Source organism: Larus michahellis, chromosome 5, assembly GCF_964199755.1.
Source record: "Larus michahellis chromosome 5, bLarMic1.1, whole genome shotgun sequence".
Classification (NCBI taxonomy): domain Eukaryota; kingdom Metazoa; phylum Chordata; class Aves; order Charadriiformes; family Laridae; genus Larus; species Larus michahellis.
This window is the reverse complement of record NC_133900.1, coordinates 9,744,036-9,764,505: the sequence shown is the minus strand read 5'-3', so window position 1 is coordinate 9,764,505 and position 20,470 is coordinate 9,744,036. Positions and strand designations below refer to the sequence as shown.

The window sequence follows — 20,470 nt, the reverse complement described above, 5'->3', positions numbered from 1 at the left end:
ATCTCAGTTTCTTGGTGTGAAAGTACATTCCTGGAACGCACTGCCTGGAACACGAACGTAAAGCATTTTGTCTTACTTTGGTGGACATGGAGTGCGAGGCACCTGCCTCCAGGAGAACGGATGCGACATCAACTTGCCCCTCTCGGGCGGAGATGTGGAGCGGAGTGTACCCGTTAGTTGTTGCGGCGTCAGGGTGGGCCATGTGCTGGAGCAGAAGTTGGACGATCTCCGTTTTGCCCAAGCGAGAAGCGATGTGCAGTGGAGTCTGTTCTTCCTACAACTCAAATCGAGTAGATAATCAGCGCAGGTAGAACCACCCTCAACACAATATTCTGGTTGATCCCAATAGGTCTACCTATACATTTGTCTTGCAAAAATCATAGGAAGTAATAGTACAAAATAAAGGCAGAGAAGGAGGGCTCGTGGGTTCATTTTTACAATGAGCTTCAGCAATGTCTTACTAGAACAGAAAGAACTATGAAGAAAACCACTGTTTTTTCCTTTTATCACGCAGATATCGCACATCGCCGTAAGCATCGCTCGCCCCCGCTTTGTGTTCTTAATTTGTTTTCCAACAGCTGTACCTTGCTCTGCAAACGGTCCCCTTGGGTCTCAAAATCCGGCACCAACTGCTCTCAGAACTTCTGGTGTTTGGCTTTAGGACACGGCTGTGTGCCTCCTTGCTCGGATAGAATAGCTCCTGCTGGCCTGACTCAGGCGCGTTGTGCTGGGTCTAGCTCTGATGGAGTTAATTTTCGTCCCAGCAGCCCGCGTGGTGCTCTGTTTTAGATTTCTGACCAAGACAGCGTTGATAACGCACCAGCGTTTTAGTTCTTGCTGAACAGTGCTTACACAGCACCAAGGTTTTTTTCTGTTTCTCCCTTTGCCTCCCCAGGGAACAGGCTGGGGGTGAGCAAGGGGTTGGGAGGGGACACAGCCAGGACAGCTGGCCCGAACTGACCGAAGAGACAGCCCATACCATATAACGACACGCTCAGCAATAAAACTAAGGGCTGAATTTTTCCAAAGGATCTGTTGCTCGGAGACTGGCTGGGCATCGGTCTGCTTGTGGGAGGCAGTGAGTGTCTGCATTCACGTCACTTACAGAGTCGGTTTATGGGGTTTTCTTCTCTCTCCTTCACCTATTAAACTGTCTTTATCCCAACCCAAGAGATTTTCTCACTTTAGCCCTTCCATTTCCTCCGTCCTGCTGTGGGGGCAGTAAGCAGATGACTGAGCAGGGCTGAGCTGCCCACCACACATTCCCTTTGGAAGATCTATGCATAAACAGGTTACCGTTTTTCAGGAATGGTTTTAGGCGTGCTTAATATTGAACCAACAGCTAAATAAAAACGAAATTGCTCCTCCCTAGCTCCTCCTCAGCTACGGTTTTGAGTAAGAGAAAGCAAAAAAAAAAAAATGTAAGCAGAACACCTACCCTGGCTCGGGCATCAACCAGGGCCCCATTTCTCAGGAGGCAGCGAACGACTTCCACCTGCCCAGCACGTGCCGCCATGTGCAACGCAGTTTCTCCACGCTGCAGAAAAACAAAAACGTTTCAGTGCCCTAAACCTCCGAAAAGAAACAGAGGAGCTCTGACGGTGGAAATTCCACCCACGGCAACTCGTGCAGAAACCCGCCTTTCCGCCAGCTGAGAACCTGGCTTCATAGGATCGTAGAATGGTTTGGGTTGGAAGGGACCTTAGAGGTCATCTAGTTACATCCTCATTGCCATGGGCAGGGACACCTCCCAACAGCCCAGGCTGCTCCAAGCCCCGTCCGACCTGGCCTTGAACCCCTCCAGGGATGGGGCAGCCACAGCTTCTCTGGGCAACCTGGGCCAGGGGCTCACCACCCTCACAGTGAGGAATTTCTTCCTCAGATCTCATCTCAATCTTCCCCCTTCCAGATTAAAACCATTCCCCCTAGTCCTACGGCTCCCCTCCCTGCTCCAGAGTCCCTCCCCAGCTTTCCTGGAGCCCCTTTAGGGACTGGAAGAGGCTCGAAGGTCTCCCTGGAGCCTTCTCTTCTCCAGGCTGAACCCCCCCAGCTCCCTTGGCCAGTACGGACTCCCCTGGTCACACACGTTCCTCATCTTTCTACATAACAGTGCATCAGCTTGTGCACTGCACAGGAGGTCAGAGTATATTGCGCCTGTCTCTCTCAAGGGATTTTGAGGTACAGGAGCCTCAAGATGGAAGGGGGTATTTTTCCAGATGGTCTCTTCCTGCACACTGTGTGGAGCTGGCAGCATTAAAGGGCCTTGCGATGGCTGCGCACAAGCGAGCCAGCATACGAAACGTCTAAAATCTATGCTCAGCAGCGTGGCTCGGTCTGCAGGCTAGGGAATGAATCTTGTTTCAAGCCTTTGGCAGCCCACAGGCTTTGAAGGAGAATATGAAATTTTGGAAAGCTGACTGGAGCGACGTGGCATTTCAGACCAGGATAACGAAGGACGTGTGACACATTCAAAGCATTCCCTCTTGGCATAGGTTTGCGAAAGAACGCTGAAACTGAGTACTCCTTGACAGTGGTGTTTCTAGCTGAATTTTTCAGCCCAACGTTCTTTGGGGGCACTGCCCTAAGGTGGACTAAAACAGTCCCCTGTGCAGCTCATCGGTCTCTGGTACATCAGGCACTGGGCCGGTTCCACAACCAGGAGCTCTGTATTTATCTGTTAGGATAACACAGCAGGACTGAAACACTTCTTCGTGTTAATTGTTCCTTCTCCTTACTCTAGAGCTGGCGTTTATTCTGTCGTAAGGCTCTTACCCCCAGGACTATCAAGTTAAACTGCAACTGCCAAAATGAACACTCTGCATCAGAATCCGGAATCGTGTCTTCTTGCCCTTCGTCTAGATGTAGGAAAAGAAGAAGCCTGAGCTTGCCTACTATTATGAACTTCTAATTAATGCAATCCCTCTTCAGCAGGAGTTGATTTATCTTGTCATTTTAAAATTAACATCGTATTACCAGCTGTGATTAGTAAGCAGGCAACAAACAAAACCCCCCAGCCCTAGCTACAAACCTTAATAGAGAATTTCATCCATATAAACTTTATTACCTGAAGAACGAGTTGTTCAAAATGTGAATAAAGCTTACATTTCACACACTCTAAAGATCAAATTTCTATGAGGACCCTTTTGTACTTGAATTAGCCACGCAATTTAGCTTTCGGAAACAGTTAGTAATTCATCAGGGAACTTTAGCTCACCAAGTAAAAGCCAAGACACCTGTGTAGCATAAATTGGAAAGCGTTAAACTTTGCGCACAAATGTCCAGGAACACAATACTTTTAATCGCTTCCACAAGAATTTCTTGTTGGCTTTCCTATTATCAATGAAGTTTCGATAGAAAGATTGCTTCTAGAAAAAAGTATGAAAGCAGTAAGAGACTTTGTCAAGAAAAGTCTGTTGTAACGGTTCGAGCAAACAACTCGGTGCGCTCAACGTTTTTAGTAGGTTCCATATAAGATTTTTCTGACTGAGAAAAACCGATGAGTCCAGCGCACCCGCCTTACTAAATTTTGTGCTGCTGTTTTGTTGTTGGGAACACTCATCTATAACATTATTTACTGGTAAAAAGCCGCTTTCAAAGCGCAGGCGGTCATTAAGTTGAATTATTTGTTTATACTGACAAATTCCACCAGTAAGATATATCTATGAAATACAGCTCAGAAAACTATCACCACCTTCTTCTCCTTGGTAACTAGGCTATTGGTATACAAACACTGATTTCTGTGGTAACTCAGGTTCTGCATTTTGTGTTCCCTCCCAAAGGTCACATTTTCTAGATTTAAGCACGTTCTTTCGAAAGGCACCGGTTCCTGGAATTTCCTGTGTAAGAGGAACATCTCCAGTTTAACGTTTTTACTTTTTGTTTCGTTGTTAGGTTTTAAGGGTTTTACAGCCTTTGATACAACTGACGCAATTTCGTGGCAGCCAGTGAAGCTATGCGAGCAGAAATCAGAGCCATTTGGACTTCAACTTCATCCTTTAGAACGGAAACACAGGCTTCCCTGTGACTTGGCTCACAATCAGGTTTGGATGTATTTGGTGAGCTTTGCCTGTTTCTACGGGAAACTCTACCTACTCAAGCAGTGCTGAAGAATACACGAAACCGCAGATGGCTTATAATCATGGAATCGTCTAGGCTGGAAGGGACCTTGAAGTCCAACCATTAACCCAACACTGCCAAACCCACCACGTCCCTCAGCACCACGTCTGCCCGTCTTTTAAATACCTCCAGGGATGGCGACTCCACCACTCCCCTGGGCAGCCTGTTCCAATGCTTGATAACCCTTTTGGTGAAGGAATTTGTCCTGATATCCGATTTAAATGTCCCCTGGTGCAATAATGCATATACAATCACCACCTTCCCCTCTTCGCTTCTAGATTGATTTGTCCTAAAATGCAACAAAGTCCTAAAGTATCATCAAAATGTGACCTTTGGTTGAGCCACACGGCAGGCCAGACCCTTTTTGGAGGAGGTATCGCACAGAGGATTCTAGTCAAAGCCATACTCACAATGTTAGTGACATCGGGAGAGGCTCCGTTCTGCAGCAGAAGGAGGACTATGTTCAAGTGGCCCATAAATGCAGCCACGTGTATTGGTGTGAGGCCCGACTGCGAAACAAAGCAAGAGCAGTTTTACTCCTCTGCACGGGCGTAGGGAAGGGGCTTCTTCGTTTAAATAAAAGATAAGTGAAAGTGAGGCGTGACAGGAGAGAGAACAAAAGGAAGCAAAAAGGGAGGGAGAGAAGGAATGTTTCTTCAAGACATGAAACGTTTTTCTACCTCTGTTATAGCCTGGATTGAAGCCCCATATTTCACCAGGAGTTCCATGACTTTGATGCGATTTTTCTTGCAGGCAATGTGCAGTGGAGTAAAACCATTCTGTGCAAAAGACAGTCATGTTAGTTAAAAAACATGCAGCTACACTTCCCACACAGCTCCACGCCGGCACGCCGGGAGCAGAAGCGTTAGAGTACCAGAAGCGACTGTTCTTTACGCACAACAGGTTACGAATTACGGACATCTCCCAGGAGGCTGAGGCAGAAAAAAGCAGGGCTGCTGCTTCCTTCTCAGGCCGTGGAGAGAAACTAAACTTCCACCTCCAAAACCCAAACACTGACATGCCCCTTCTGCCTTCCCCGTGTCTGCGTGAGCACGTGCGTGTATGTGCTTCCAAAGGTTGCCCACATGTGTGTGTAAGGATGACTTAAAGCGGTTCCCAAAATTGCCTAACGCAAGGGAAATATAAGAAATGATAATGATCACTTTGAAATCAGTTAGTGTCTTTTGAAAAGTATAAAGCATATTCTAGACCTCTCTAGGAAAAGAACAGAGTTCTTCTTCCAGATTCCACCTTATTTTATTTGTCTTTTTAGAAGATCTTGTAACCTAAGCATCTACGTGCACTTATTTTTATATTTATCATCGATCTGCGGTATGCCGTGTTCATGTTTGTGCGTGCACGCATGCTGTCAGGTATCCTAAATAAATAATCCCTACTTCAGCCGCGGTTTCACAACACAAAGTCTTCACTCTTGAAGTATTTGTGGCCCCCTCCTTCCTTTATTCCTGCCCTGCTGAGTCCTAAAGCATTGCAAAGCAAGGTCTCGGCCCTTGTCTGGATTAAAATTAAATGGGGCAGGGACAGGAACGAAAGGGAGCTGGGGAAGGCAAACATCTCAAAATCGGGATTGCAACCGAGCACTTTGTATTGTGAGGCAATAGTTTTAGTGTTGTGCTTACCATCGGCACGCATTCATTAATTCAGAAACGCTCATTCGGCAAGGCTGGGGCCCAAATCAAAGCCTGACTTCCTACTCTATATATACTGTAATACACGCTTTGACTCCAAGGTTTTTATGTACTATGACAGTTAATGCAGGTTAAGCGTGCGCCTAAAGCTAAGCAAAACACATTATTCACCGTTTGTGAACCTTTTAGTGAAGAGCACAGGTAACGTTTTTAGGTAACGTTGAAAAATTGCTGGATTTTCGAATGAAAAGGATCAGCATCGCTAAACAATCAACTAGCAGTAAACAGAACTTATCAGGGAAATCTTAGTTCACGGAAAGAGGCACGGGACGCATTATTCTACAGTCAGCTTCCGTTAAGGGAAATGTTAATTACTAGTTGACTTGAAGGTCCTTTAAAGCATACACAAATTGAAAAAGCTAAGAACCCACACAGTGCTTGTATCCCCAAATAACTTTGCAAACGTTAACAATTTTTATTTATTTTTTTTTTTTAAATCTAGCCAAAAATGAATTATTTGCAAAATTTATTCCATCACAGGACTCTGCTGAATATTATTACTGCGATTAATAACCGGAGCCTTCTCCGGTTCCAATCAAAACCATTAGATATTTCACCTCCCGCACATCTCTCAGCATATTTCACAGGGAGCGTTGCCATTTCAGAAGTTTCCATATTTTCGCTTAATTTTACTGTCTGCGTTGATTTAATTTTGCTACTTCTATTTAAGTGAGGAAGACTTTGATGGGGGAGAGAAAAACCGTATCGCTAACAGAAACTATGAGCATCATTTAATATATTAAATACGATAAACAAGCCAGAGGCGACAAGTCCCTGACGGGAGAGGAAACCAGAGAGAGGGAATAAAAAAAAAACAAAACCCCGTCTGGAGGGAAGAGAGCAGAGAGGCAGCGGCCTGGGGGTGTTCTCCTTTCGTTTCAGACGTTTCTCTGAGAAGAACAGAAGGTGTATTCCTGGTCATGGAAGGAAAGAAAGAAGATGTGGGGGCTAGCGTATCATGTGTACGTGTGGGTAGCTGGGGAAAGTACAGCTAAAGATAATCAGAAGACTGGCAAGAAAAACAAGAGAGGATGAAAACAGCTTTGAAAATATCAACCGAGCGAACAAGATACCGAGAAAGACAAAAGAAGAAAAGCATGAGAAGAGGGAGCATGGGGGGTTACGGGGTTTGCGGGTGTAGAGAGGCCAAGAAAAATGACAGGGCAGAAGAAAATGGTGTTGATAAAGTCAGTTCCAAGGAAGTAAAGGGTAGAGGGAGCCTTCACAGAAAAACAGGGGGTCATATTGAAGGCGAGAAGCTGGGGAAGACATCAGGGTGGCCTGCGGTGGAAGGTCTGTGGAGGCACTGACCACAGCAGCCAACGGCAGGCTTCTTGCCCTGCAGAAGTACCTCAAGTGTTCACAGTCTCTTTCTTTCCCCCACAGAGTGCAATTTATTGGTATTTTAACTTCCATCCAGCTAACAGCTCACGGGGACGCTTCCTATTAGAGAAAATTGGAATCTCCTCTGGGGTTTGGATAGATTAAAGGCTCTGGAAAGCTTTATACGTTCCCGAAGCCAAACGTGATGTTTTTCTCTCAGTTTTCTCCATGCCCATTAGTTTACTGATTCAGCTGAAAGCTTAGAAATGATACGTGTATCCTATCACATAGTATGGAAAACTGAACTCCTAATTCAGTGAAATACCAACGTACAGGTTACCATCGGCTAGAAACGGCCCTGATTTTTGGAACTCTGCAGAGCTTCCAGACCCAATACTGCAGCCATTTGCCACGGCCCGTGGTCCATGACTAGGCCTAACGATACGTGATACAACACTGGTAACCAGCGGGTGTCACCACCCCTGTTGTTACTGCAACTATTTAAGGCTGAGGGAGTTTGCCGACGGAGTTTTCACTTAGCTTTACTGGTAAGAGCTACTCATCTGCCCTGGATAGCTTTGTTACGCGACACGGGTGGGACAGGTTTACCAGGGCACGAGCATTGGGGTTTGCTCTCTTGTCCAGAAGGAGTTTGGTGACACGATAGTGGCCGCAGTGTGCGGCCACATGGAGGGCGGTCAGGTAATCCAGCGTGACATCGTCCACGGGAGCTTTGTGCTGCAGGAGGTGCTTGACGCATTCCACGTGGTCCCCCTGGGCCGCCATGTGAAGCGGAGAGAGTCCGTTCTGTGGCAAAAGAGAACAGAAGAGTAACTTGCAGTAACCCTCCGCTTGGATCGCGGCACAGGTTAGAAGGATGCCATCATGAGTTAACGTAACACCATCACGCAGAGCACCCCCATCACTGGAACGGAGCCGCGTCTGAGCTACGGACTGGAAGGAAAACTGAAAAAAAAAGCTATAGCCACCCCTCCCCCGCCAGCCGATACAGGCAAATTTAAAGGAACGTCATATGATTAACTAAAATCACAATTTAAGCAAAGCAAAAGAATCTAAGGGCCTTACCTCATGATTTAATAAAACATATCCTGACCTCAAAAGACAGCTCTGGAGATACTCAAAAACACTAAGACATAGGTCGTATGTTAATTAGAGGAAAAGCGTCTACTTACCCATCATCGTATTTATTAAGGAACCTACATTTTTTTCTTCAAGTGTTCAATGAAAAAAACAGTTAACATTGGCAAACCTGCCCCGAGCTTCTGGGAAACGATGCTTTCAACCGCCACCTTGTTGGACCTTTTGTTCACACCGTAACACTTGAAGGGGAGGGGAAGCAGGAGTTTTACAGCACCGTCCGGCTTTAATAGTTCTTTTTGTAAATATTGAAGTCCAGGGTGGACGATTAAGAGGAAAGAGATTTGTTGCTATTCATGTGTATAGCAAGTTGTTCTCATAAAAAAAAAAAATGGTTTTATTATTTCCATATTTGTCTGTCTCCGGTTTGGAACCACCTGTTTCAGTCGGCAGTTAGAAGAGGAAGTTGCCTTTAAATCTAATTTCATTTTACATGCGATAAGGTACTTAAAAAGCACTGCGTGTTTAAAGATAGACGATAATGTATGGACTTGGACAGGTAACTGACATGGCGTGGTCAAACGGACTGTTTATTTGTCACCCGGAAGGAGGGAATTATTCACTGGACACTTGTGCTCTGCTCAATCCCCACCACAGCAATGTCGGTACTTTGTCCTGACTGGCAACGTCTGCCTTTGAATGGCGACATCGGGGAACCCCGCCTGAAGCGTGCACAATAGATGTGCCAGGGTCTGCTCTTCTGAGCCTCTACCTCTTAGCGAAGTGATGCACGTTGACACATGAGGTTCACCTAACCACCTTCTCCCCACCAAAGGCATCGGTGAAACTCTAAGGAATCGTTTCCCTACAAATTCCCATCTCCCTGTGGATGCCACTCCTGCATAAACACATGACCTGGACTGCTTGGTGCTATCAAGGATCCATAGCTAGAGCACATCCTTATTTGATGTAGCTGATACGCTCGCAACCCAGGGATAAAACCTCCTGAGGACTATCAAGAGAAAATCTGGAGTCTTCAATAAGAGTAACTATGGGCCAGAAAACACTAATTGCCCTTGTTTCAAGCCATGTTGGAGGGAGTGGGGCCCAGTAAAGAGCGCAATGGTCTGAAACTCGTATTTAAATTGTTTGTCCCTCCTGATCTTCCAGGGGACTCCAATATGTCATTGCGATAGTCCATTCCATTGTTTTTCCAACTAATGATACCAGCTGCCTGTGTCAGCCACCCTGAAATTTGCTGAAGTGCTGCTCAGTGGGGTTTGCTTATTTCTATTTATTGAACTATTGAACAATTATCCTTCTCTCATTAGTTTGACCAAAGGGGCAGCATTTGTAGGAGATGCATCGATCTTAGACGTGTGCTCTTCACAAATCAGTAAAGAACACACTAAAGCACTTTTCCAAGCCTGAAACAGTCCATGAAAACGATTAGGAGAAGCTGCGAGTCATAGGTCCTAGTTAGCTGATGCGGAGGATTGGAGAATACATACCAGGAATCATCTCTCAGGAGTGACTGACCCCAGTTTTCCCATCTCTGTGCCCCTGTGGTCTTAGGGAGCAACAAAAGTGAAGCGCTTGCAGTAGCATATTTAGCCTGATATTACAGAGAGGGGCAAAGAAGTGCATACCGTTTCATATATTTGGAAAGGACAGTCCCTAATTATGTAAGAAAACCTTATTTTGGATCATTCTACCTATTAATAACATTTCCTTTGGGAGAACATAATGTTCCTGTCTTCTTCCTTGTCCTTTCGGTGACACTGAAAATTCTGTGGAAAGTTACATCGAGCTGCTAACGTGTTCTAAGAAGACACACACCTTAGTCCGCGCAAGCAGCGGGGCACCTCGTTCCAGGAGCAGCTCCACGACTTGGTCATGTCCACTTCTTGCAGCACAGTGGAGCGGGGTGAGTCCGTCCTTCAAAGTAAAAGGAGGGAAAACAAATGAGCACGTCTCCCCAACCGTCCATCCTGCCACGCTGAGGGACGCCCTTTCCAGGAACGCAAGCCTGCGAAGCTTCATCCCTGTTCCTCCTTGCACCAGGAAAGGACACTCTAAGGTTACCGTTTCCGAGAGGAAGCCCATCGTGTGCTGAAATCTCTTCTCAAAGAGGATCACGCGAGCGTGCATCGCTTCCTCCCCTCCTCATCCTCCTCTGCATGGCCCTGAGATTGTATCGCCTCTCCCTGGATAACCCCTGGGCCAAGGGCGTCCCATTCACCAACCCCTTGCCCTTTGGATCGCTTTTGAGGCAGGGATGAAAACAAGAAAGGCTCACACCAGAAAACCTACTCTAGAATTTACCTGGGTTGCTTTAAACCGGCAGCAGGAGAAAGAAGATTTTTAAACCAGAGAAAAAGAGAAGGTGAGAAACAAACAGAACGAACCCTTTAATTTCTGAGATTGAGGGCTGAATAAAGAGCTGGCAATTCTTTGCTAAAACTGCCCCGAGACCACCAAATGTTTCTTCCGTTGCAGAACACCACCTTATGCCAAAAGAATGGCTCAGGCTACTGACGAACGATCGCGGCAGCGGGAGCAAAAGGCGCGTCAACAAAACGTTTAGACAGGAGAATGCGTTCCAGGCAATTCTGCTACAGTTTGGACTTTACGCAGAAAAGTAACGGAAATATGAGGCAAGAAAAATGGTTGCAAAAGAATATTAGAATGCCAGAACGGAAGAAAATGCGTAAGATCTAGAAACCCAAGTTTTCCTCTCATTCGACCTCGGTATTGTTCAAGCACGCACTCGGAGGAGCCATCGATACTCATTCAGCAGAGACAGGTTGATAAAGGTGAAACGGTCATAGTTTTTAATCCCAAGAAAAGCCTTCTCCCTTTGAGACTCCCTGCTTATCTGAGATGAGGTAGATGTTATTTCGCTAGGGTGCCGGTCTGAGATAGATTTATTACTTAGAGGTTAAAGCAGTAGCAAAAATGCACAAAACGTGGCCTTAAGCCTGAGTTAGCGACCCTGCTTCATACACAGATACATTCTTTGCTGGCATTTGGAGGAAATCTACCTCGCTGTATTTTTACTTCTGCTACTAACATTTTTAAATTAAAAGTAGCTCTAGACGGCACGGTGCCATCGCAATTGGAACATCATTTTTGGCTATGCAAACGAAGGTAGTTCCGAAGCAGGAGATCCTCCCCCATCCTCAGTTTGGAAAGCCCAGAGCATCTTTCAGAGTCAGCAGGGCAACAAAGCCCCACCGCGGTGAGGAACCGACGCCTGCAGGGAGGAATTTTTCTCCTCCCTTACTTATCTACCGCTTCCAGAGATTTTTCAGAGACACGTGAAGGGTTTAGGTCTGCCTCGACACCCGCTATCTCAGAGGCGGAGGCATCACTAAATCCCACGGAAGCTTTGTCATGAAATTCAAGAGATGCAAGATGAAACCCGCAAACAGCATCCGAGGCTGTTCGGCACCTGGCAGACTGAGACAATGTAAAGGAATCGGGAATAACCAGTTTATCTGGGATTTTTTTTCCGCACTAGAGACTTCACAGTCCCCTAAATCGAGTCTACATATGCACGGCTGAGGCCTATTTTCGTCTCGCTGCTAGAGGGATCCATGCACCTAATTCCCATGAGCATTCCGAAGGTGAGAATATATCCCAAATGTATTTCTAGGGAAGGTATTTATTTGGCATTTCTTTCCAGCTGCTGGCTTTTTGTGCTCTACGTTTTTAATCAATGGGGGAAGTTCACTTTCCCTGTCTGCATAGTGACTTTGATGTTTTTCTCTTTAATAGAACAGCAAAAGAAAGGTAAAATTGTGCGAGCCCTTGAAAACAAACGGCATAAATCCCCAGAGGGAGGAAAAAAAAAGAAGAAAAATACAAGCTAGGAAACACATCAACTCCACAAGAAGGTCTAGCTAAAACAAAAAAATAAGAACTAAGTCGTTAGAAAGTGTGATTTCTCCTCTGTTCTTAACTATAACTCCCTCTGAAAGCAGAGGTAAAAATTCGCTCCCTTTCCTATTCTGTCCTGTCATAGCTTTTACAAATTCACCAGCGTTTACTATCGCCTGTTCCAGCAGGCGAATGAAGCAATACGCTTCACAGCCTTCCCATATGACCCTCTCCTCTTCCCTCTTTCTCCTGGGGAAAACGGCACGTATATTTTAAATTTATTGTGTATTTCATACTTTCTACTCTATTTTGGCTTACATGCTTCAAAGACGAGGGGAAACTGCAGAGAGCGAGCTGTTACGGGAGAAGGATTAGTACGTAACAGAATGAGGACAAACTGACACTAGCCAACATCGAGAGCCACCCCAGTGTACCAAATTAGTCCTCTTTTGCACCATTATCTGTTTGCAACGAACCTCAGCGCTCTGCAATCTATCGCAGGAGTTTTGCCTACGTACTTTTGTAATCAATCCACTGCTAATTGGTACACCACGTAAACCGAAGACGACGGGCTGGCCAAGACAGCGAACACACCATTTGACAGGACACACAAGCGCTGGGTGGAAGAGACGTGGACGTTGAAGCGCGGATAACGGATATCCCATAAACGCAAAGGCCGCCAGGCCAGGAGACAAGAAATTCAGCCATTTTATATTTTTAAAAGTCTGATATTTATCTCCTCCTCCCAAATAGTACATAACGGACAGTTGAATGTTTTCATCTTCCAAGTGACGTCCTACACCTGGCGCTCTGCTGTTTCCGTACGTGGTATTCTCTTAGCTCAGGCTTTGCGATGTCACCAACAGCCGGGGCACTGCCAGAAAGGACACTACCAACCTCTCTGCCTGCATGGAAGCCATGAAATTCCATCACTCCTAATTTCCTCTTAAACGGCTCTCAAAATCGAAGGTAAACTTGCGCCTTTTTTTATCTTGAAAAAATCAATCACTGGCCAATTTTTTAAGCCGCAAAATGAATTCTGAATTCTGCGCGTGACTCCTAACTGCAGGAAGAGCAATTATTGGGTCATTTCAGAGTCATTAAAATGCTATGCTTCACAAGAGACTGAGATAAAAATGAGCTGTGCTTACGAGAGATTCTTAGGGGGAAACGATACGGGCAGCATCTTAACAGAACGGCTGCGCACATTCGGTGCTCATTCCAACGAAGGCTGACGACAGAACATGAACATCAAAGGCCAAATTGCTGAAGGATTTTCTACAATGCAGCTGCATATTCTCCTTTTCGTGAGGGGGAAATAAAATTTTAGCATTCTGCGTGTTAAATTTGCAAAATTGTCTAAATTTTCTCACCAAATAAAGGCCTTTTCATTTGTTCAGTTTTCATTACTACTCAACCTTACCTCTTTAAAAACAAACAAGGCAAGTCTCCCCCTCTTGCTCTAAGCTCTCAGAGTCTGGGCATAATTAAACACCCTCTAAAGTCTCGTTCCCGGTCTGCCATTCAAAGTACAAATTTTAAAAACGCAGCAAAAAATATACCATGCTTGAATAATGAGATGTTAACTTAAATGATTTGAAATAATAGTTGCTATTATCTATAGTTTGCTTAGGTAATCTGTAGGACATCCCTTCCCGCTTCCTTGTAAACGTTACGTGAATCCACTGAATTTTTTATAGCAAATACCTGCACTGTGATTAGATATTTATAATCTGACGTTGCTTTAGGAATGGCAAAAACTGCCAAGGAATTATGAGCGCTCTGTGCACGCGTGAAGACTGGGAGGAAATGTCAACAGCAGCATTACGGCAGGAAAAAATCCTTCTGTAAACACCATGTAGCGCCGAGACAGGGTTAGGGATCACAATGGCTTTCTGGTAGGAAAACCATACAGGTGGAAACAGCAGAGAGCCGCCGTGCCTAGTTTGTCAGGACGCATATACACAAAAGGAGACACAATTACAAATAAATCCCACTAGGTTGCCAGAATGAGTGTTTTAAGGGGTGTCTGAAGCGCGTTCACCACCAAAAAAACCCAACCCAACCCAACCCACCTCCAAGTTCCACCCCGCCCCCAGCTCGTTCTTTTTCTTTTCCCATTGGTATCACGCATCTCTCTGCTCAACCTTCCGCTTCTTTCAGCTCCAGCTGAGCCTCCCTTTCTTTTCTGCGGCCCTTCTCCAACCCAAAGGGCACATCAGACTTTCTCCCTGCCGTTACCACCTCTCCGCCCCGCTCCAGGCACACAACACGTTTCATTCCAAGGATTTTTTTATTTTTTTTTCCAACTGTAAATATTCTGGAAAAGAGCCTGCAGGAGGAGTCTAAAGAAAAGTCCCAGAGCGAGAAAAATTTCATTTCAATGTTGGCGAGTTTCAAGAGAAGGAACACAAAATGTGGGACAACTTCAGCATCTGAGACAGGTGAACACATTCCTCCCTCCCCCTTCTAAGCATATTTCCCACAAAAATGGAAATACCTGAAAGGTGACAAAGGCCTGTGAGTAACACTGTATTTTAAAAGTAAAAAAGCACACAAAAACTAAAAAAGCCTCACATTCTTGTTCTTTTTTTTTTCTATCCAATTTATAGAGAGAGATGATAAAAACAGAGATATTATGAAAACTGCATCCATAAAGAATGCTCCTGAAATCCTTTAAGAGTCATTAACATTCCAGATGCCATGTATCCTTGCTGCTACTATTCCATTATACCAGAATATAATTTTAATAGAAATTAATGTCGGGTCCTGCATTTCGGTCACAACAACCCCGGGCAACGCTACAGGCTTGGGGCAGAGTGGCTGGAAAGCTGCCTGGCAGAAAAGGACCTGGGGGTGCTGGTGGACGGCCAGCTTCACATGAGCCACCAGTGTGCCCAGGTGGCCAAGAAGGCCAACAGCATCCTGGCTTGTATCAGGAATAGCGTGGCCAGCAGGAGCAGGGAAGCGATGGTGCCTCTTTACTCGGCACTGGTGAGGCCTCACCTCGAGTGCTGTGTTCAGTTCCCGGCCCCTGTGTACAAGAGGGACCTTGAAGCGCTGGAGCGTGTCCAGAGGAAAGCGACCAGGCTGGGGAGGGCTCTGGAGACCAGGTCATATGAGGAGAGGCTGAGGGAGCTGGGCATGTTTAGCTTGGAGAAGAGGAGGCTGAGGGGAGACCTCATTGCCCTCTACAGCTACCTGAAAGGAAGTTGGAGAGAGGTGGGGGTTGACCTCTTCTCCCAGGTGAATAATGACAGGACCAGAGGAGATGGTCTGAAGTTGCGGCAGGGGAGGTTTAGGTTAGATATTAGGAAGAATTACTTTACTGAAGGAGTGGTCAGGCACTGGAACAGCCTGCCCAGGGAGGTGGTTGAGTCGCCATCCCTGGAGGTGTTTAAGAAACGTCTAGATGTGGCGCTTCAGGGCATGCTCTAGTGGCAGAGATTGTAGGTTGTTTGGTTGGACTCGATGATCTTAAGGGTCCTTTCCAACCATGAAGATTCTGTGATTCTGTGATATAAACGTTGGCTGTGCTGAAATTGCTCTGTTTTTAAATGCTTTGAATAATTCCCCGTGGAATAATCCTTCCTGTGATTCAGGAAAGGCCGTGAAGGCTTTCCGTCTCTCAAAGTCAGAATTGCTAATTGCCACGTTCCTCTTGACCACCCGACATCGATTTGATCGTAAACTGAACTTTCCTTCATCTTTTAGAGGAGACGTTTCTGCACAGCGATTCCTACCTACCGTCTGCGCAGTCGCTTCTGAAACCCAACTCCACTCGTCCACTATCCCCAGTCGTACGGGTAGGAAGTTACGTTAAATTTTAAAATTTTAAACAAACATACCTCACCGAAGCTCTTAACTGAGGTACACTTGTAGAGAATATAGGCTCGACTAAGATTTTAAATAGGAAATGCTTTTGGCATAAGAAATTTTACCCGTTAATTACTTGGCAAAAACCCCTCCGGCCAAGGCTCGTGTGTAAACAGAAGCAGCACAAAGGTGGATACAACAGATAGCACTAATAAAAGTATCCCGTTCATATCATCGGGAATGGAGTTTCTATTTTCGCTTTAGCTACAAGATAAAAGGGAAATGTAATTCCACATTTCTCCTTTAGCAGCCGAGAAAAACCGTAAAACTTGCCAAAAAACATGTCAGTAAAATCTTCTTTTAAAATATCTCAGTGCAGCATGCCGATTTACTAGCAGCTCCACATTTTTATGCTCCAGTGAGAAATGCCATGAAATTTCAGCAAATACCTTGTGAAATGTATAGAAAATAAAAATATGTGATTCCTGCGGTAAGCAGGGCTTTCCTCTGACACGCAACGTTAACTATGGAACAGCAGGACACATGCATAATTTACTCCCTTGGAGTAAATTCAGTGTAATTTATTTATTTTTTTTAGACAATACGGGGGCTCCTAATGGACGATTCCAATGGAGCATTTTCAAACATGAGAGGATTGCACAGATTAACTCTGCAAATTTAAAGTACCGAGGCTCATCTAAAATCGGCCTAAATAAGTTTTTGCATCTTAATTTACGCATCCTCAGAGTCGGGTAATACAGCGAGTTAAAAATAAACCGAATGAAAGCCTTGAATAGCTTTTTTTAACCAAAGAGGGTTATTTTGGTGGGGTATGGAGACTAAGGGTAAAAGCCCAAGCTGCACGGCAGTGAAGTAGCCTAGTACATTTAATTTCACCGGTTTTCAGTGAATCTGACCTACTGGAAGGTGGTTCCTCGGGAGGAATGGAAAGGCGAATACAGAAAGGTGTTAGTACCGAGGCGGAGGCGGCAGAGGTCCATCCTTTAAAGTATGGAACCCACGTCCGCACGGCACGCAACGCACAACCTCCCTCTTCAATACCCTACACGCTCACGGCCAGAGCCAAGCACACACGGCACGTGGCCGAAGCCCAGGGAAAAAACCACGGAGGTGATATAAAGGGCTAGCATGAAGGCGAGATCATACCACGGAGACAGGGACAGCAAAACCAAAGCTCAGGAATCTCCCCTCGCCGGGAAGAAGAGGCGGCCAATCGCCGCCGCGTGCCTTTGAGCTGGGAGAAAGCAGAGGATGAAAGCAAGAGGAAGCTGCTGAGCCCGGGCAAACTGGGATACACGTGCTTTCGGATACCTTTACGGGTTTCCACTGCTGACAGTTTTTGAGCTTCTGACAAAGGGCAGGAAGCCCAGACAATGAGAAGACTCTAAAATCAGCCCCTTCCACCCACGCTGGGCAAAATCCTGTTCGTTCAAGTTTCATTCCCGACTGCACATCCACCTCTGCGGGTGGGCGGGGAAGGGAACACACCTTGGCCTCTTAAAATCCAAGAGGTCCTTTACAATCCCCTGTGCCAACTTGTCTAAACCAGGCATCTAAATACCGAGCCGGAAATTGGTGAATTCAATACTGCCTTTCTCCAAAATGGACCCCTTTTGTACGACTGCTGGGCTTACGAGCATGTGGAATATCCTGACTCCAGCGAATTATTACCTTTTCGTGCCTCTTTACCATGAGATTTTAGGCACTTATTGTGGAAAACTTGACCAGGGATGATTTTTACTGCACACCTTCATTTTCCATCCTCAGTAAGGGCTTTTTTTAAAAAGAAAACAAAACAAAACAAAAAAAAAAACACCCAACAACAAAAGAGCAGGAGAGACGCAATTCATTTCATAAATCATCAGAAATCAAAATCATAATCACATATAGAGTTACACGATAAGCATGACTGTCTTCCTAGCTTATGAAGCAACAAATGATTGATTTAATTAACGGCTGATGTAATTAATATCAAAGTAACCGCTGAGCTTGAATCAACCGTAAGAGTAGCTGACTACACCATCCTCTACCCTTCCACCTCACTAAACAAAAACTCTTATGTCCAGCTCTAAACCCTGCTCTAAAACACCCTCTGTTACTTAGAAGCATAATTTTGCAGATCCGTGCTTAAAACCCAGCAGCTTTCAAGAACGAGTCCTTCGCAGGTCAGTTTGCATAAACGACCACATTTTCCTCGGTGACTCCAAAACCCCTTTGGAAATAATTAACCCTGCCCATATAAATTGATGGGTTTTTCTTTTGTCCTGAATGATGGCAAAATCCCCCGTAAATCACGAGCGGAGTATTGGTGTGGCATTTCAACAGGACAGCTGGGAGGAGAACGCCTAGGGCTGTTCAGCCGGGAGAGGAGAAGGCTGAGAGGGGATCTCATCCATGCCGATCGGTATCTAAAGGGCGGGTGTCAAAAGAGGACGGGATCAGGCTCTCCTCAGTGGTGCCCGGCGACAGGACAAAGGGCAACGGGCACAAACTGGAACACGGGAAATTCCATCTCAACATGAGGAAAAACTTCTTTACTTTGAGGGTGCCAGAGCACTGGAAGAGGCTCTGGAGTCTCCTTCTCTGGAGATATTCCAAACCCGCCTGGACGCGTTCCCATCCAATCTGCTCTGGGTGACCCTGCTCCGGCAGGGTGTTGGACGGGATAATCTCCAGAGGTCTCTTCCAACCCCCACCATTCCATAATTCTATGAAAGGCCTAGCTGGCTCCAGACCCTCTGCTTCCCATCGCTGTGCAGCACGCGTGTTCTTTTGCCACGTGAAGTTGGACCAACTACCAGACTTATTTCCTCAAAAAGATCAGTTTCATCAGCTTTTTTGTGTACGACGTACAAGAGACTCAAGGAAATAGTATTTCTGCCTCCTGCCACCACCAACACCTGCCATTCTTTAGTCTGATAGCCTAGAAAGCAGTCTACATAAAACAACCGGAAAACTAAAGGTAGGATTCTGAATTTAGAAAAAAAAAAAAAAAAAAAGGTGCAAAAAAATTCTTTATAAATTATTCTTGGATTCACAATTTAAATTTGGTCCAAGTTTCGAAAAGAGTACACTTGTGAGGAGGCAATGCTTAACATTTTTGGACCTGTGTTCAGATGAACTTGTTCTTTTCTCTTTTTTTTGAGTCATTTATAACAGACGCATCTGATGTCTCCTTTTAAGAACAGAGAACAAGACACAGTTACTGGAGCTGAATTCCTAAGCTATGAATCTCAGTGTTCCAAGTCTCCAGCTTAACAAAAAAAAACCAAAAAACCCCCAAAAACCCCAAAAAACCCCCAAGCAAGCAAGCAAAAAATCCCAATCCGTTCCCAAGAAGGGACAACATCGTATGCAGGGAATAGAAAGACTCACCCTGGTTTTGGCATCGATCTGCCCTCCGCGATCCAACAAGAGCTTCACCATGTTTGTGTTCCCCCTTTTGGAAGCCACATGCAGTGGGGTGATTCCATTCTACACCATGAAAAGAACAAACAATGAGCGTGATGGATTTGAAGGCGCGCAATGGTGGTGAATTCGTGTGGGGATCACAAAAAAAACGAGGCCATCACATTGGAGAGAATAAACAGCAACGTACTTGAGCATCAGAGCTAGGCACGCACCATGTAAGCTAGAGTTAGTAATTCCTTTCTAAGCAAGAATCTTTATTCGTTATTTGGGTGGGTTTTTTTTTTTAAAAAACGAAGAAGCGCATCTGCCAAAGCAGCAAACATCGCAGTCCCAGAGTCAGACAAATAAACAAACATATATCGGAGTCCCAATGAGTCAATAGTCACAAAACACTGATGCGTTTAAATCACTGCAACGCAGACAGAGTACACAAACGCGCGACTCCTGCACAAAGGGACCTCCTGAGGGTAACGCCAACGGCGTCAAGGAGTAGGCCCTGTTTAGGCTGAAAGTCCTCGCAAATGCTTTGGGCGAGGGGAAGAGGAAATATTAGCAGCTGTTCCAGACTGGCAAGAGGAGGAAGGCAGCCTGAGAGGCAGGACCCTAAAGTGGCCGGCGAAATTAAACCGAAAACTTGTGACCCGGTAGCTATGCCGAGGTGCAGATCACCAGAGGTTTTCATGGCACCAGATGCCATGCTTCAAACTACCTAAGGTACAACAGCAATGTAGCTCTGCAGTTGTTTAGCATAAAAAGGTAGTCACGACTAATTAGTACTTTCATTGCTGCATTTCTAGAACGGCACTATACCTTACTTCACTTTTCCAAAATAAGCTTACATGTGAAAATTTCAAGTTGAAGTAGTAAATACCACGTGCCGAAAAAGCCAATAAATCCTACAAGCATTTCGGGAGAACATCTAACCGACAGAAAAGCTGAAGTGAGCTGACACGTTATGAGAATATCAGCTTTCTGGAGCTAGTCAAAAGGAGTCTGCTTCCTTCAACTGGGACTACTGGTCGCTACTCCACTCCCAAGGACTCCGGCGCATTGCGCGGAGGCAGCCTTTAAGAATTACTGCGAAAAAAAGACAA

At 45.5% G+C, this 20,470-nt stretch overlaps 1 protein-coding gene across 16 annotated transcripts in view; it reads right to left on the bottom strand.

The window, feature by feature from the left end:
* Positions 1-20,470, bottom strand: part of ANK2 (ankyrin 2) — a 334,684-nt gene that overhangs the window by 91,985 nt on the left and 222,229 nt on the right. For 14 of the 16 annotated variants that reach the window (XM_074588630.1, XM_074588633.1, XM_074588636.1 and 11 more), the window contains 5 exons: positions 19,341-19,439; positions 10,086-10,184; positions 7,758-7,955; positions 1,439-1,537; positions 77-274 (listed from right to left, as the gene is read on the bottom strand). In XM_074588630.1, coding sequence (XP_074444731.1) covers positions 77-274; positions 1,439-1,537; positions 7,758-7,955; positions 10,086-10,184; positions 19,341-19,439 — 693 coding nt within the window. Of the gene's footprint in view, positions 1-76; positions 275-1,438; positions 1,538-4,526; positions 4,626-4,796; positions 4,896-7,757; positions 7,956-10,085; positions 10,185-19,340; positions 19,440-20,470 lie in introns of all 16 variants that reach the window. The other 2 variants (XM_074588640.1, XM_074588626.1) reach the window with 1 other exon arrangement.